The 18,790-nt window shown below is 43.3% G+C and overlaps 1 protein-coding gene across 1 annotated transcript; it reads left to right on the top strand.

Moving 5' to 3' along the window:
* The first annotated feature begins 17,051 nt into the window (after nucleotides 1–17,051).
* LOC100594178 (olfactory receptor 10H4) lies at nucleotides 17,052–18,020 on the top strand. Its single transcript, XM_003275882.2, has one exon. It carries the CDS (start codon nucleotides 17,052–17,054, stop codon nucleotides 18,018–18,020), a length of 969 nt encoding a protein of 322 aa, XP_003275930.2.
* Nucleotides 18,021–18,790: the final 770 nt, after the last annotated feature.

Genomic DNA, 18,790 nt, shown 5'->3' with positions numbered 1-18,790 from the left:
CCAGTTTCCCAGGCCAGCAGCCTTGACCCACCCCAGCCTTGGGCAGTCCCCTCACCATCCCAGGCCAGGACCCTCCAGCCCTGCCACCCCCATTCTGGCACCTTCTGTCAGGAGCAGCTTGTCCCACACACCCTCCTCTCCCCCTCTTCTAGGAGGTCTTTGCCTCTGGCTCCTGAGTTAGGGAAGGCTGTGGGAGGCTGGGCTGGGCTGGGCAAGCCAATCTCCACAGCCTGGGTGTGTCTTCCGAGCCTGGGCAGCCAAACAAAACCTGGCGTCGGGCCAGCTGGGTGCAGAGGAGCCAGCTCAGGATGACACAGCAGGGGCACAGGATCCACAGGTCTCAGCATCTCACAACTGAGTGGGAGGGGATTTTGAGAGAGTCAAAGGTGACTCTGAGGCCCAAAGTTTACAGCCACTTTGCCCTTCCAAGGCAAGGGTGTGGCAGATAAAGTCATGAACTTGAGAGTTCAGGTGGCAGGTGAGCGGGGCCAGGCCAACCCTTATCCGAGATCATGTTCTGAGCTCCTCTCTACATGTGGTCCAGGAGTTCACCATGCACCATTTCTCAGTGCAGACTTAGGAGATTCAGAGACAGAAGCTCCTGGCCTCTGGCTTCACAGTCTGGCAGGGGTTCAAGTCCTGCCTCCAGACATGCTTTACCTAGAGCCCCTGCCACACAGTAGGAGTGCTTTGTGGAGAGCGCCTTGCACACAGTAGGCATTCTTTATGTCAAGAACTTTGCATAGAGTAATTTTACTTTATGTAGAGCACTCGACACACAGAAAGAACACTTTATATATAGCATCTGGCACACAGTAAGTGTGCTTTATGTAGAGTACCGGACACACAGAGTCAGAGTTTATGAAGAGTACCCAGCACCCAGAGTAGGCACGCTTTAAGTAGAGCACTTGACACACAGAAAGAACAGGGCCTGGGTCGAGACATGACAGACAGGAGCAGGAACAAACTATCTAACTGTGCTGGGGATTACCCGGTCAGATTCTAGAAACAAAGAGCCCCGCTGAAGGAGAATACCTGGAGGCTGGATTCAGCATAGGAGGACAGAGACGGGGGATGGGAGGTAAGGCCGAGAGGGCCATGAGTGGATCGGGCCAGGGACAGGAGGGCAGAGACAGGGGACCCTGAGAGGAGACCTTATTCTGGACTCAGCCTTCCCATCTGGGAAATGGGATGTCAGATGAGGCCTTAAAGGGGGACAGAGGAGGGATCACAGGAAAATGGGCCTCAGACGGGGACAGATGAAAGATTATGAGGATGGAGCCTGAAAAACTGAGAGAGAAGGGAAGGGGCTGGCAGCTAGCACTTTAGCTGCTGGGTGTCAGTCTCTGCTCTTTGCAAAAGACAATATGCAAAGTTCTTTTTCTGTGTGCTGGACTCTATGTAAAGCACACTTACCATGTGCCAGGTACTCTATATACATGCTGTATACCATGTGCCAAGTGCTCTATGTAAAGTGTGCCCACTGTGTGCTGGGCGCTCCACAGAAAATCTTGCTTCTTTGTTCTCAGTCCTCTATATAAAGTGAAATTTGTGCAGAGTAACTTATGTAAAGTGTACCTACTCTGCATCTGCTGCTCTATATAAAGCACACCTACTGTGTGTCAGATGCTCTATGTAGAGCATGTTTACTACGTGCCCGGTGATCTATGTAAAATGCACCTACTGTGCCCCAAGTGCTCTATACAAAGTGTGCCTACTCTGGGTGCTGGGTACTCTTCATAAACTGTGACTCCATGTGTCTGGTACTCTACAAAAAGCACACCTACTGTGTGCCAGATGCTCTAAATAAAGTGTTCTGTGTGTCAAGTGCTCTACATAAAGCGTGCCTACTCTGGGTGCTGGGTACTCTTCATAAACTCTGACTCCGTGTGTCCGGTACTCTACATAAAGCACACTTACTGTGTGCCAGATGCTATATATAAAGTGTTCTTTCTGTGTGTCGAGTGCTCTACATAAAGTAAAATTACTCTATGCAAAGTTCTTGACATAAAGAATGCCTACTGTGTGCAAGGCACTCTCCACAAAGCACTCCTACTGTGGCAGGGGCTCTAGGTAAAGCATGCCTACTGTGTTCCACCTACTCTAGGTCAACTGCACCTGCTCATGTCAGATGCTCACCTGCATCACCATGCCCAAAGCCTTCACACCAACCTCCCCTCGGTTCTCTGAGCCAGAGCCCTGGGATTGTTGGAGAGACCCGAGTGATGGCATCCAGAGAAGGGAATGCGTCCATCTAACAAAAGGGCAAACTGAGTCTCAGAGAGGGCAGGCCTCTAGCCCAAGTTGCAGAGCTCACAGGAAGCCAGGTTTGTGAGACCCTCAAGCCCAAACCTTTTTCCTCTGCCATGCTGTTCTGCACTCATTCATTAGGGTCAATACCATATTAATACAGGGACATTTATAATGGAGGAATCTCAGGCAATGTCGTGGTCCTAGAGGGGAAATATCTGGAGGCCCTTGGATCAGCACCTGGCTCCTCCTCCCACACCCAGGATGCTCCACCCAACAGACCCAGGGCTCCCCTCCTGGCCCTCCTTGGATCCTGTCCAGAATTGCCCTGCCGGGTGGACTTGGGTGAGGGGGTGCTTGAAGGATGGGGCTCCTAGCAGAGCTGCTAAGCAGGTGGGCAGGGAAGACAGTGCTCCTGACACTGGCTGGGTGTTGGGGAGCCCCCAAACCTCCCTACCCCACCACCACTGCCAGCTCAATCAGCCAGGGGATTCAGGCTCCTGGCCCTACAGCCTCGGTGGGGTAGGGTGCATCCCCCAAAATCCCCACTCCCTCTGCAAGGACAGACCTCACCTACTGGCAGTTCAATCCCTGTTAGGCTCAGGGAGCAAAGCCAGAGTTTGATGAACAGGCAGGGTTCTAGGGACACAGAAGAAAGTGCCCTGAGTGGCTAGAGGGGCTTGGCACACTGTAGACCACCTGTGTGCCTGGGATGAGCAGGCAGCCTAGAGCAGGAATGGTGACCACTACCATTTGCCAACATAACCCACACAGCCTGTTTTAAGTCCTTTAAGTATATTAGCCACCTTGTTTTTCATTTTACAAATGAAACATTAAGCCTGGAAGATACTGAAGTGACCACCCACATTCGCACAGCTGGTGGAGCCGGGCTGTACACCCAGACCACCCACCCAGCCTCACGTTGTGCCACCCTCACCACCGGGCCGTGCTCCTTCACGTCTGTAAATGGGCGTTTCAGCAGCACCCACCTCACATGGTTGTCATAATACTTAAAACAGACAATGCATGCAAAATGCACAAGGCAGACTAAAGGCTCAGCAAGTGCAACTCACTGTTCCTGCTGTTACCGCGGTTGCCGTGTAAGCTGGATATGGGGTCTGACCTGGATCGCGCAGGGGGCGGAGACATGGCCTTGTGCTGTATTGGAGAAGGGCCCTAAAGGTCCAGCCTGTCCTCACCACCTGCTCTCTTTGGGTGTAGATTATGACTAGGAGAGCAACCTCCTAGACACAGGAGCCTTGGCCTGAATCCGGAAGAGTTATCTATGGTGAGGTAGCAACAGAAAATTTGAACACCTATTAGGTGTTAAGGCAGAGTCACAGGTGGATTCTTGTGGGGGAGACGTCAGCTGTCCTGGTTCTGGGAGCTGAACAATCCATGGAGCCCAGACTCCCATCCAATGAAGACGTGAGCTCTGCACAGCCCAGCTACTGCATCCATGAGAGTCTCTGCTTAAATGTCCCCCAGCATGGAGACCTCAGCACACACACACACACACACACACACACATACACAGCCTATGCCCTTACAGCAGTGCTCCCCAACCTTTTTGGCACCAGGGACCAGTTTTGTGGAAGACAATTTTTCCGCAAGCTGCAGCAGGGGGAGAAGAGGCAAAGATGGTTCCAGGATGATTCAGGCGCATCACATTTATTGTGCACTTTATTTCTATTATTATTACATTGTAATATATAATGAGGTTCAATGAGGTAATTATACAACTCACCATCATGTAGAATCAATGGGAGCCCTGTGCTTGTTTTCTTGCAACTAGATGATCCTATGTGGGGGTAATGGGAGACAGTGACAGATCATGAGGCATTAGATTTTCGTAAGGTGCACGCAATCTAGATCCCCTGCATGTGCAGTTCACAGTAGGGTTTGCACTCCTGTAAGAATCTAATGCTGTCACTGATCTGACAGGAGGCGGAGCTCAGGCAGTAATGTGAGTGATGGTGAACAATCGTAAATACCGATGAAGTTTTGCTCACTTGCCCACAGCTCATCTCCTGCTGTGCGGTACAGTCCCTAACGGGCCACAGACCGGTACCAGTCTGCTGCCCAGGTATTGGGGGCCCCTGCTTTCTAATACAGAATATTAGAGGGTAGATACTCTACGGAAATGAGCCTCAAACTCAACCACTTCTAAATCAATGAGAAAAGGGATCATTTAAAATGCATCTTCCTCGATGTGCACAAATGTCAAGGGAGGCAAGATATGAGGCTAAGGGAGTGAGGTACAGAACAGCAAAATGTCTGCAAGATTTTCACAGAAATGAGGTGAAGAGTGCGTAAGTGCATACACTTCTATCTGTTATATTTGTATAAATAAACTCTAGCATGAATAATTTTTAAGCTTAGAGTATTAAGGTTTATGGGCTGAGCACAGTGGCTCATGCCTGTAATCCCAGCACTTTGAGAGGCCAAGGTGGGTGGATCACCTGAGGTCAGGAGTTCGAGAACAGCCTGGCCAACGTGGTGAAACCCCGTCTCTACTAAAAATACAAGAATTACTAAAAATACAAAAATTATTGGGGCATGGTGGCAGGCGCCTGCAATCCCAGCTACTCGGGAGAATGAGGCAGGAGTATCACTTGAACCTGGGAGGCGGAGGTCGTAGTGAGCCGAGATCACACCATTGCACGCACTCCTGCCTGGGCAACAAGAGTGAAACTCCATCCAAAAAATAACAATAATAAATAAATGTTTATGTACATATAACCATATGTTTATATATTTCACTTGTGTGGTTTGTTTTTTCCTCTGTGTGTACAACCAGTAATCCTCCCAGGTCTCCACTCTGTGGGACCCTGCAAAGCTCCCACTTCTTGGACTCTGTGCTCTGGAGTGTATGGGATGCACCTGAGCCAGAGCTCCCTGCAGCTCCAGAGGCCAAGGAGTCCTTGGGTGGTTGCTGTCTCTGGTCCTAAGCCCTTTATGAAATAGGCCCTCTACCAGAATAGGGAGCTGGGACCAGATCAGCAGGTCTGCCACCTGGGTGTGGGTCTGCCTTCTCAAAACAACCCTTCTAGGTCTTGAGTTCCTTTGGATTTCACACATGCCTACCTGAATCCCAAGACACTCAGAAAGGCACTTTTTCCATGGATGGCTGTGAAATTATTGTTGTTGTAGGGGGATCCAACTGGGGGGACCTCCTGTCCCACCAACTTGCTGATTTCACTCTTACAGAAGTCTTGAAGCCAGACAGTATAAGTATTCCAACTTTGTTCTCCTTTATATAATCAACTTTTTCTATTCTAGGTCGTTTGCATTTTCAAATAAATGTTAGAATCAGCTTACCAATATCTACTAAAGCTTTCTGGCAGGTTCTCGCATGACTCAGCTTTCAGCTTAATTTTTTCTTTTTGGGAGAGTGAATTGAGGTCCTGAGATTTTATTTTCCTTTTATGTTATACATCAATGTTCATAGTAGAACTATTCATAATAGCTAAAGAGTGGAAGCAACCCAAATGTCTAACAATGGATGGATGGATAAACAAATTATGGTATATCTATCCAATGGAATATCGTTTGGGTGTAAAAAGGAATGCGGTACTGATATTGTAACATAGATGTTAATGCTGTAACATAGATGAACTTTGGAAACACGATGCTGAGTGAAAGAAGCCAGTCACAAAAGGCCATATAGTGTATGATTCCATTTACATAAAATGTTCAGAACAGGCAAATCCATAAAGACAGAAAGAGAAAGCAGATTCGTGGTTGTCTAAGTCTGGGGGGAAGCGGGCAATGGGGGGGTGACTGTTAATGGGCATGGCGTTTATTTTACAAATAATGAAACTATTCTAAAATGAATAGTGATGGTTGCACAATTCTGTGACTATGCGAAAAAGCACTGAATTATACACTTTACCTGGATGAATTTTTGGCATATGAATTATATCTAAATAAAGATTTTTTTTGAGACACGGTCTCACTCTGTTGCCCAGGCTGGAGTGCTGTGGTGTGATCTTGACTCACTGCAACTTCCCCCTCCTAGGTTCAAGCAATTCTCGTGTCTCAGCCTCCCGAGTAGCTGGGACTACAAGCCCAGACGACCACACCCAGCTAATTTTTCTATTTTTAGTAGAGACTGGGTTTTGCCATGTTGGCCAGGCTGGTCTCGAACTCCTGACCTCAAGTGATCCACCCTCCTCATCTTCTCAAAGTGCTGGGATTACAGACATGAGCCACTGTGCCCCAGCCAAGATTTTTTTTAAGATGGGGGTCTCACTATGTTGGCCTGGCTGATCTTAAACTCCTAGGCTCAAGCAATTCTCCCACCTAGGCCTCCCAAAGTGCTGAGATTATAGATGTGAGCCACCATGCCTGGCTTGAATTTTTTTGTTGTTTTTACAAAACAGAGAATTTCAGATGTTTTTGGATCAATAAACCCAATACTTACATCTGAGAAAAAAAAAAAAGACTGGCTTGAGTGGTTGAGCTCAGGGGCTCATGTCTGTAATCTCAGAACGTTGGGAGGCTGAGGCAGGAGGATCACTTAGGTCCAGGAGTCTGGAGATAGCCTAGGAAACACAGTGAGACCCCAATTCCACAAAAAGTAAAATAAATTAGCTGGGCATGCTTGCACCAGCTTATAGTCCCACATACTCGGGAGACTGAGGCAGGAGGATCACTTGAGCCCAGGAGATCGAGGCTGCAGTAAGCTATGATCACACCGCAGCACTGTAGATGACAGAGTGAGACTCTGTCTCAAAAAAAAAAAAAAAAAAAGACTGGCTTGAGCCCAGCTTGGTATATACCACTTGTACTTGGTGAGAAGTTGGATTGTGCACCTAATTTTATGGCTTTTTGAAGAGAACACACCTAGTCCAGGATGAACATATTGGATTGTGTCCTTGCTGGGGCTCAGTAGTGAGTGAAGACTTACTGTCTCAGTGAAGGACAGTGATTTCTCGCTCTACTATATTAAACATTTCCACTGTGGATCCCCTATTGAGTCCTGCAAGTTCTTACACAGCATCTTCATTTCCCAGTCTCTCAGAGCACCACAGGGTCTGTTGGATTTGGAGAAATAAAACTAAAATCCTAAGGCCCCCAATCAACTGAGCAGACACCCTCCTGAACAGAGAAACCCCAGAGAAATCTTAAAAACTGAGTTCCCAGCTATGACGGGAGGGGAGGTCGGCTATGCCTCAGTATGTCCCTTGCTTATTAATCTTTAACCAGAATTCTCTCTAGTCCTATCTCCTTTGAGACTGGAATCTTCCCATCCTTTGCAGGAACTAAGGCCTCCCTGGGCAGAGAGGTAGCAGTGAGCCCTTGTGTGCTGGAGGAAGAGGTGGAGGCTGCAGGTTCCTGAACACCCCCTGAGGCTCCTCCTGGCCTCTCCAGACCCAAAGGACAGCCCTGCCAGGGTGGTTTCCTGGGGAGGCCCATGGGAATGACCTGCTGGGAAGGCCACTGCAGGAATAAAGCTCACAGCACCAGTTTAAGGAGGCCCTGGGTCTGGCTCCTACACTTTCCTGCAGGTATCCCCTGAAAACACCTTAAAGGGTGCTTTTTCTGCGTTTTCCTTACGGCTGCTTAATTGAAGGCAGCCCCAGGTAGAGGGGAACCAAGAGGATATGGGTACCAGGGTAGAGTCAGAGAGTTGTGGATGGAGCTGCCCCGCCTGCAGTTGGGGTGCAGAACTGGGGAGACAGGGAAAAGAGAGAGATCTCAGGCTTAGGTGGCTGCCTGGGGTCTGTTTTTCCCACGCAGAGCGCCTGGCTGTTCAGCCAGCCCAGGTACCCATTGCAGCTTATAGGTCAACGGTCCTCAAGTGAATGTGATTTTGGCCCCCAGGAGACATTTGGTCATGTCCAGAGATACTCTGGTTGTCAGGACTTGCGTATGGGGGTTGGGGGAATTTTCCCGCTAGCATCTAAGGGATTGAGGTGAAGGATGCCACTAAATGTCAGACAATGCACAGGACAGCTCCCACTACAAAGAATGATCCGGTCCCAAATGTCACGAGTGCTGAGATTGAGAAACCCTGTTCTAGGTGTATTTTGTCTCCACTGTTGTGTCCTTGCTAACCCGGTTGCAAGAGGTAGGATGGAGCTGGATGCATTCCAGTGCTGTGAGATGTTTGCTCTGCACCTGTGTGTGAGCCATCCGCAGTGATACCAGAGTAGGCAGAATTCCGTCTGCCTGTCAGAGGAGATGGGGGACCCCAACCTCAAGAGCTGTGGCAGCTCCAACAAGCAGGAGATGGGATGGTGGAATGTAGGGGTGAGGCAGGAGCTTGAGGAGATGGGGAAGGTTGGATCAGACTCTTAGTTGGATCAGACTCTTAGTTGGATCAGACACGGTGTTGTGTCATTGCCAGGAATACTAAGGTCCCTGCTAGGGTTGGAGACCATGCATCTAGAATGGGATCAGTGAGTGACATCTGTCTGGTACAGAATGATACAAACAAACCAGCTCAGAAGACCAAAATCATCATCAGTCAATGACAATGACTTTTACAAGGTGCACTCTCCCAGTTCTCTGGCTACTCCTGTTTTTCATGGGGAGAGGAGCCTCAGAGCTGCAAAGTCCTTTCTCCAAAGACACACAGTGAGAGCTGGGGTTTCCGCCCTGGGTCTGGTGCCTCCACAACTTGTAAACATTTCAGAAAATTCTCTCTGGAAGCCAGAGTGGAGTGCGTGCAGAGGAGAGGAGATGAGGAGGAGGATGGGGCAGGGGCCCAGGAGAGGGGATGGAGAGGAGGGGAGCAGATGGAGAAGCGCTTAATAGAAGAGAGGATGCCCAGCAATGGGAGGGATGAGGAAGGAAGGTGGCTAATGCTGGGGTATGGTTCCTGGGTAGGGCGGCTGCGTGGTCAGAAGACTTTCCTTCCATGTCATAAGCATGGTCTTTCCACGTGGGATACGTCATCCGGTAAAGTTCCTCATTGTCCAGGTGATTCTGTGTTCTCCAAGTGCCGGGCTGACTCCTCCTGCATGGCAGGGGTAGGGGGTGGCAGACACTTGGGGATAATGTCCTATTGAGACTACTATGGGGTGTAATGATGGATGGGCCCATCCAGAACCAAGAATTTCAGAAACTCTTGTAGCAATGTGGCTCACGTTACTCGTAAAAATATTTTTGTTTTCTTTTATGGTAGAATTCAGGTGCAGAGGTTTCAGTCTGTGATATTTCCAGTTTGTGGCTTTTGATTGACATTGGTTTGTGGAAGATCCTTTTCTTATTTCATTTGTTTATCCTCTTTCTTTCACTGTTTCCATTCTTTTCTGACAGGCATTTTCACATACTTAATATGCACTTTTTGATTTGTATATGTTCTTGTGAGATACACATTGCTTTCTATCTGCACATATTTTTATGTGACTATTTTAAAATGGTAAATTAATGGGCTCAATTTTATTAGAGAAGTTTTAAGTTTATAGAAATATTGATCAGAAAGTATAGAGAGTTCTCACATACTCCTCACTCCTGCATGTAGGGCCTCACCCCTGCATGTGGGGTCGTCTCTCCTATTACTGACATCTTGCATTTCTGTAGCACCTATGCTACAATCGATTAACCAATATTGAAACATTGTTAGCCAAGTTCTAGAGTAGTCTTTCCTTTTGTTGACATCTTGCATTCCTGTGGTATGCGTGTTCCAATTGATGAACCAATATTGATGAATTACTATTAACTAAATTCCATAGTTTATATTAGGTTATACTCTTCGCATTGTGTATATGGATTTTGACAAATGACATGGATTCATTATTACTATATCATTCAGAATAGTTTCATGTACATATATTTTAATGTGGCCACATGGAATTATGCTAGAGAGTTCATCCTGTTTTGTGTTTTATTCACTCAATATTATTTTAAAGGTTCACTTACATTACTCTGTGTGCATCTAACTCCTGCCAAAAGCTCTATATCCTTTTGCCTCTATATCCATTGTTTGCCTCTACGTCCTTTCACCTGCCTTCTCTCCAATTAGGAACAAGCAGGCTTATCCAACACCTCCATTAAAATAACTGCTGCAGGGAACATTCTCTTACATGTCCCCCTATAAACAGGTTTCAGAAGTCAAGATAGATACACAGTAGCAAGTTTGCTGGTACACAGAGCATGAATCCCATTAAAAATTTTAATTTCTACCATTCTACATGCCCACTAACAGTGCAAAAGTATTTCTTTTATTATTATTATTTGAGACAGAGTCTCCCTCTGTCACCAGTGGGCTGGAGTGCTGTGGTGCGATCTCAACTCACTGCAGCCTCCACCTCCTGGGTTCAAGCAATTCTCATGCCTCAGCCTCCAGAGTAGCTGGGATTACAGACGTGCACCACCACACCTGGCTAATTTTTGTATTTTTAGTAGAGACAGGGTTTTGGCCAGGCTGGTCTCAAACTCCTGGCTTCAAGTGATCCTTCTGCCTCGGCCTCCCAAAGTGCTGGGATTATAGGCGTGAGCCACCGTGCCCGGCCTATAGTGTGTAAGTATTTCTTTCTCCTCATAGACCAATCAACCCTGGACATTTTATAATTTTGGGAACTGCAGGGGTATACAGTGAAATTCCACTGCTGTTTTTTTATTTTCCCCTTCCCTCCATTCTTTTCTTCCTTTTTGTTTTTCTTTCTTTTTCTTTCTTTTTTTTAGCATACTTTCATTTGCCTGAGTAACTCCTATGCATCATCTTCTCACATCCTTTGCTCATTTTTGCATTAAGGTACCTACTTCTTGATATAACCAGTTTCTTGTTTGTTCTACATATTATTCCCTTGTCAGTTTTTAAGAAATTCCCCACACTACTTGGATGTGCTCCTGTCGGTTTTAGACAATGCAAATATCTTTTCCCCATTTCCCATCTGCCTGTTAACTTCATCCTGGAAATCCTTTGTTGAATGGAAATCCTTAATATTGATTTTTTTCATGTTTTAAAAATCATCTTAATGTTTGTGCTTTTGAAATTTTGTTTAGGAAGTCTTTCCTCAAGCCTAGATCACAAAGTTATTCTCCTATACTTTCTTCTACTAAATTTATACTTTGATATTTGGTATTTATTTTTTGAATCCAGCTGGATTCCTCCTTTGTATGTGCTGTTAGGCAGAAAATCAGATTTACTTTGCTTCATAAAATGAGCAGTTTTCTCACTACAACGAGTGAACAATCTACCTTTTCCTCTTGATTTGTGCCAGTACATTTATCATGTACTATTTTACGTTTTAAGTAATGCAGGGATATTTTTTGAGATTTCCAATCAGTTTACTCAGATCTATGTCTGTTCCATGTTTCATAATTTTAAAAATGACTATGACTCTATTGCGTGTCTCAGCATGTGGGAGAGAACAGCTCTTCTCTTGATTCCATTTTTATAATATTAGTATGGTTTGTGCTAACATTTATGTATGTATGTATTTGAGATAGAGTCTTACTCTGTCACCCAGGCTGGAGTGCAGTGGCACCATCTCCACTGATTGCAACCTCCACCTCTTGGTTTCAAGTGATTCTCCTGCCTCAGCCTCCCGAGTAGCTGGGATTACAGGTGCCCAACACCACGCCCGGCTAATTTTTGTATTTTCAGTAGAGACGGGGTGTTGTCTTGTTGGCCAGGCTGGTCTCAAACTCCTGGCCTCCTCAACCTCCCAAAGTGCTGGGATTACAGGTGTAAGCCACTGCACTGGCCTGACATTTATTTTTCTGAAGGAATTTTCAAATGGTTTCATTAAATGTATGGTTGATTCACTGGAACTGTAAACACAACTGTATTGAGGTTATAATTTGAATATGAATTGACATCATTCGTACATCAAGCCATCCCACCCAAGACTGTAAACTGCTCCCCATATGTTCAGATAATCTTCTACATGTTTATTAGTATGGATTTAAAATTTTTCTCTTGGAAGGTATGGGATGTTTTGGGTTAATTCCTAGATATTTCATAATAGAATTTTTCAAAGTATGATATGAGGACCTCGGCAGGGTGGTCCCTGAAGTCTTTATTTTTTCTAATTATATATGAGAATATATTTTCATCATATGCCTCAACTAAAGACATCATACAGGCGCCCGCCACCACACCCGGCTAACTTTCTGTATTTTTTTTTTTAGTAGAGACGAGGTTTCACCATGTTAGCCAGGATGGTCTCGATCTCCTGACCTCCTGATCTGCCCACCTCGGCCTGGGATTACAGGCGTGAGCCACCGCGCCTGGCACATATTGCCACAGACTGAATGAAGAAGGAAATGTGAGCATCAAGCTGTTTCCCGCCAAGCCGGGGCATATGATGTTTTTGCTAAAATGTCAAACAAGGCTACTCTTCTCATGGAATGTTTTTCCTTAATGTGGTTATTTGCCTGAAAATGTTACTTGTATTTGTAAGAGTTAAAGAAAAAAGAAAGAAACACGAAACATGGCTTGGCAGTTAAAGACAGGTTTACTTTAGATAAAACCTCAGAGGGGCTTCTGGCCAGTTTCAGTCAGGAGAGCTTTCTCTTACAGACTAAGAGTACATATTGGTTTTAGGGTGAGGGGTTTATCACAAGCTTTGAATGTTTCTGTGTCGGGGAGAAGTTTTATGGCAGGGTTGGAATGTCTCTGGGAGGAGGGGAGGTTATCTTGGGGCTGACATCTTTCCAGCCAGGTGGGAGTGATCTTGAGGCTGGCATCTTCCCAGCCGGAGGAGGCTTATCTTGGGGCTAGCATGTCTGGTTTGGAAGGAGTTTGGAATATTTCTGACTGGAGATGTTATTTGTGGTTTATGGTTGTGCTGACCTTAGCCATTAGCCTGATACCCTTTGGATTTAGGTGGTTTTTTATTAAGGGGAATTTTAGAATGAGGGGCTTGTCCAAGATAGTGATGCTCCTGCTCTGTCAATATTAGCATGCAATAGGTTCATTATTGTTCTTTTAAATGTACTCTTTTAAATGATTTTCAATTTTCATGTCCAATATGGTAAAAAACAATGATAGTTCTAAAGCACAATAAACAAAAGCCCTTTAGAGTGCTCAGTAATTTGGGGGTGTAAAGGAATCCTGAGACATGTTTCTTTATATTTTGTGCATTTGAAATTTTGCTTAGGAAGTCTTTCCTCATGCCTAGATTACAAAGTTATTATCCTACACTTTCTCCTATTAAATGAAAAGATAATGGCAAAGAGTGCAACTACTTTTGCACCAACCTAATAGTTTGTGTTGCTGTTGGGAATCTTCTCTTTCTCTGTATTCAACTTCTGTTTCTTGAATGCCTGTTCCTGGTGTGATACTAGGAGGATCACTGGGATTTTTGCCAGCTGACCTTGCCTTCTGCATCACTGGGCTCTGTTATTGTTCCAATAGGTTACACCATCATTCTTTTATCTTTTCTATATAAATGATCATGTCTCTTCGCTTCCAGTCCTCAGATATCTTAGATACTTTGTTTCTTTTTCTTGCCTTATAACATCACTCACGACTTTCGGCTCCATGTTAAAGAACAGCAGAGTTAGTGAGTATTCTTGGCTTTTTCTTGATCCTAAAATAATGCATCGAAAAGTTTCTTCATTTAGTGTATGTAGTATTTGCTAATTTTGTGCTATATATTCTATATTTAGCTAAGAAAGTCTCCTTGAATTTTGTGTTGTGAAGTGTTCTTTAAAAATCATAAATAGGAATAGAGTTTAAGAAAAACATATTTATGCCTTTATCGAAATAATCGTGATTTTTCTTTTTTAATCAACTCCTATGATAAATCATATGATAGGTTTTCTGATGTTAGCCATCCTTGTTATGTGTGAAATAAACCTATACCACTTTATTATGGTAAACCATTTTTAATATACCATTAAATTTGACTAGGTTATGGTTTTATTCTGGAATTTAAAATCTGCGTGGATAGGTGAAGTAGGCCTATAATTGTCTCTTTTTCTTTTTTTTCTTTCTTTTTATTTTTTGAGACAGAGTTTTGCTCTTGTTTCCCAGGCTGCAGTGCAGTAGTGTGATCTCAGCTCACCACAACCTCCGCCTCCCAGGTTGAGGTGATTCTCCTGCTTCAGCCTCCTGAGTAGCTAGGATTACAGGCATGCACCACCATGCCTGGCTAATTTTGTACTGTTAGTACAGACGAGGTTTCTCCATGTTTTTCAGGCTGGTCATGATCTCCCGACCTTAGGTGATCCACCCGCCTCAGCCTCCCAAAGTGCTGGGATTACAGGCGTGAGCCACCACCCCTGGCCAATTGTTTCTTTTTTCAGCAAATATTCTTACCTGATTTTAGATCGAGATTGCATTAACCTGCTGAGATGTGCTAGTCAGATTTCCTAACACTTTTCTATGTTTTTAAAGCTCGTGTATAAGATACTAACCATTTCTTAACATAATAATAATTACTAAACTTTAATAAAACCCACTGGGGCAAAGATTTTAGAGAGAGACAATCTTTGACTACCATTTCAATTTATTTAAAGCTTATTTGAGCATACAAGGTCCCCATTTTTCTTGAACCAGTTTTAGAATTTTATATTTTTCTAAGTATTTGGTCATTTCATCTACAAAGTAAATTTATTATTTTTTAAAACTTATTAATTTAAACATATCCATTGTCTCTGTAATTATTTACCATTTTTAATTTGGAGTTTTGTTATTGGCACCTTCTCCTTGTTTCCCTCTATCTTCTCAATCTTCTCTCATGCTTGATTTTGGCTTTATTAAACATGAACTTTTCTTGAGGAAGTTTCTTGATAAATCTATTAAGTGCCATATATTTCCCTCAAAGTACTATTTTAGGTTAAAATGTTGACATTCAATATTTGAATAACCATTTAATTCTAAAGATTTCTTAATTTTTATAATTTACTGTTGAACCCAAAGATTATTCAATTATATAGTTAGCTTCCAAACATATGAGATTTGAAAAGCTATTTCTTCTCTATTAATTTTTAATGTTAATGCATTATCATCTAAATAACATTTATACTTTGGAATTAAATAATTTTTTATATCTTAATGAAATGTCAGCTTTTGTAAAAGTATCCATGTGCTTGAAGAAAATATTTATTCTCTGTTTGGTGAAAAGTCTAATATATAATAGCTAATATTTATTAATTGCATTGTAATTAATTGCATTATAATTATTAATTGCATTGTAATTAATAATTAATAAATTACTGAACTCTGTTAAACTTTCTAACTATAATATCTATCTGTCATTGATTTAGTTATTATTCCAGGATTATTATCCTTAATATTCCAGGATATATAGTCATGTAGACTTATTATATTTATGCTGATTGCTATAATGTTCTTTTAAATGGTATAAATATTATTCTCTATCCTTTAGCGTGTGTGATTTAAAAATTTTAGCATGCATCAAGAAACTAAACATTTTTCTTCATAGCCGGAATAACCAGATTGCACTTTTAAAAAGTAATTAGTTGGGCATGGTGGCTCATGCTTGTAATCCCAGCACTTTGGGAGGATGACATAGGAAGGTCACTTGAAGCCAGGAGTTCAAGACTAGTTTGGGCAAGAATGTGAGGCCCTGTCTCTATGGAAAAAAATTTTTTTTAATTAGACAGGTGAGGTGGCACACACCTGTAGTCCCAGCTATTTAGGAGGCTGAGGCAGAGGATTGCTTGAGCCCAGGAGTCCCAGGATGCAGTGAGTCATGATCCTACTCTAACCTGGGGGACAGAGCAAGACCTGTCTCTAAATAATTAGTAATTAGATCAATAATAATGCTTTAATATTACTCATACCTAATCATTCATTCATACTATGATCAAAATGTTCTCCATTGCCTTAAAAATACTTACAGCTGGTTATGGAAATCAAGATTCAACTGGTCCCCTATGTTGCATCCAGTTGCTATGTCCCCGAATCTCTCTTATCCTTTGAATGAGCCTTTATCAATGAGACCAGACCAATTGTTCTGTGGAATTATCCACCTTCTGAATTTTTCTGAAAGCTTCCTCATGGTGTCATTTAGCTTATTCCTCCATCTTCTGTAGAACGATTATTCTTTTTGACTAGTGGGCATCTTTTCAATCTAGTACCTACAGTCTTTTAATATTACCCCATTACTTAGTGAAGGTTCATTTCACACTGGTACCAGATATCAAAGGCTTTCTTCCATGTCCAGATCACAGATCTGCCATGTCTCAAGGAACTCTGGCTCCCTGGAGTGGCATATGGTATTAAAGACATTGTGATCACTGTTTCCTTAGATTCCACCTTTTGTTATTATTAAGATTGCGACCTCAGCTTTCATTTGGTGTATATTTGTCTGATATGTATGTATCCAGCCATTTCTTTTCAAATTTTTCTGATCAATTTTTTTAGAATAGTAAATATACCATTTGAAATTAGATGGCATAAATGAGTACTAATAAAACAGTATTAAAATAAATGTAAATGGGTTAAATAAGCAACTAAAAGACAAAGACTCCCAGGGAAAAAAGATTTAAACCCCAAGATCAAAATACATGTTTTCTAGAACTGGCACATTATCAAAAGAATCTGACCCTGATCATCTATGCTGGCCTCTAATGGCTCCAAGTATTGAACCTTTTCTTTATGTTAGTCGGTGTTAATAGAAACCCAATTAGTAGCCAAAATCTGACTTGATCATCTAATATATTGATCTCATTTGATCTTTGTCACATTGCTGAATGTTAAGAACTATTATTATTTATTCCATTTTACAGATGAGGAAAGTGAGATGCAGAAAATTCTGCCAGTTGTTGAACAGCATAGAGCTGTTGAGTTGCCATTTGGTCTGTGCTACAGTCTGTGTTTTAACCACTGTCACTTAATTTTGTTTCTGATCTCACCAGATACAGTATCCATGCCTAGTCAGAACTACAGCACCATATCTGAATTTATCTTCTTTGGCTTCTCAGCCTTCCCCCAGCAGCTCCTGCCCATCTTATTCCTGCTGTACCTCCTGATGTTCCTGTTCACATTGCTGGGCAACCTTCTCATCATGGCCACAATCCGGATTGAACTCAGACTCCACACACCCATGTACCTCTTCTTGTGTGCCCTCTCCATCTCTGAGATTCTGTTCACTGTTGCCATCACCCCTCGCATGCTGGCTGATCTGCTCTCCACCCATCATTCCATCACGTTTGTGGCTTGTGCCAGTCAGATGTTCTTCTCCTTCATGTTTGGCTTCACTCACTCCTTCCTTCTCACGGTCATGGGCTATGATCGCTATGTGGCCATCTGCCACCCACTGCGTTACAACGTGCTCATGAGCCCCCATGACTGTGCCCGTCTTGTGGCCTGGACCTGGGCTGGTGGCTCAGTCATGGGGATGATGGTGACAACGATAGTTTTCCACCTCACTTTCTGTGGGTCTAATGTGATCCACCATTTTTTCTGTCATGTGCTTTCCCTCTTGAAGTTGGCCTGTGAAAACAAGACATCATCTGTCATCATGGGTGTGATGCTGGTGTGTGTCACAGCCCTGATAGGCTGTTTATTCCTCATCATCCTCTCCTATGTCTTCATTGTGGCTGCCATCTTGAGGATTCCCTCTGCTGAAGGCCGGCACAAGACTTTTTCCACGTGTGTATCCCACCTCACTGTGGTGGTCACGCACTATAGTTTTGCCTCCCTTATCTACCTCAAGCCCAAGGGCCTCCATTCTATGTACAGTGACGCCTTGATGGCCACCACCTATACTGTCTTCACCCCCTTCCTTAGCCCAATCATTTTCAGCCTAAGGAACAAGGATCTGAAGAATGCCATAAATAAAAACTTTTACAGAAAATTCTGTCTTCTAAGCTCCCGAGCACCATTTTGGTGGTGATAAAATATAATAATGTGTATCTCCATAGGGCTGTTGTAAAAGTTCAGGTATGTGAAAATATGTGTTTGATGCATACTAGCTATTGTTTTCCCTTCCCTTTTTGCTTAGGCTCAAGTGATCATAATCTCTTCTTTATGAGCCATTGTGATGACCTTTATCTCATTATCTGTGCCTAGAAATGTGTTTTCTGTCCATGGACAGGTGGGGATCATCATGTGGATGTGTCTGGGCACTTATGAACATAATTCTTCTTGATTGGACAGGCAAAAAAGATTTTATTTTCCCCTAATGTAAGAAAAAGAAAGAATAACATGATAGTCATAAATGCCACCCAGCATTGAGCTTTTTCTATGTATTGGCACTGTGCCCAGTGTTTTATAAATATTATCCTTTTAATTAGAAGAAATGTACAAAGGAAAATAAACTATTTGCCTCAGATAAACTGGTTTCTTATTTAAAGTTCCTCACTTTGGGAGAGATACACCCTAAGTTTGTGTGTGGATATTAATATGTTGAGTTGAATGAAGGATGTTAGAAAGCAAATGTGGAGAGAGGGCAAGAAGGAGATATATATATATATATATATATATATATATATATATAGAGAGAGAGAGAGAGAGAGAGAGAGAGACAGAGACAGAAGAAAGAGAGAGAGATACAGAGACAGAAGAAAGAGCGAAAGACAGAGAGAGAGAGAGGGAGAGAGAGAAAGCAGGTGCCAAGTAAAAATGGAGTTCTTTAAATTTTTTATCTGTACAGGAAATGTAATA

This window comes from Nomascus leucogenys, chromosome 10, assembly GCF_006542625.1.
Source record: "Nomascus leucogenys isolate Asia chromosome 10, Asia_NLE_v1, whole genome shotgun sequence".
NCBI lineage: Eukaryota > Metazoa > Chordata > Mammalia > Primates > Hylobatidae > Nomascus > Nomascus leucogenys.
The sequence above is the reverse complement of the archived record's forward strand: the minus strand, read 5'-3'. Positions and strand labels throughout refer to the sequence as shown.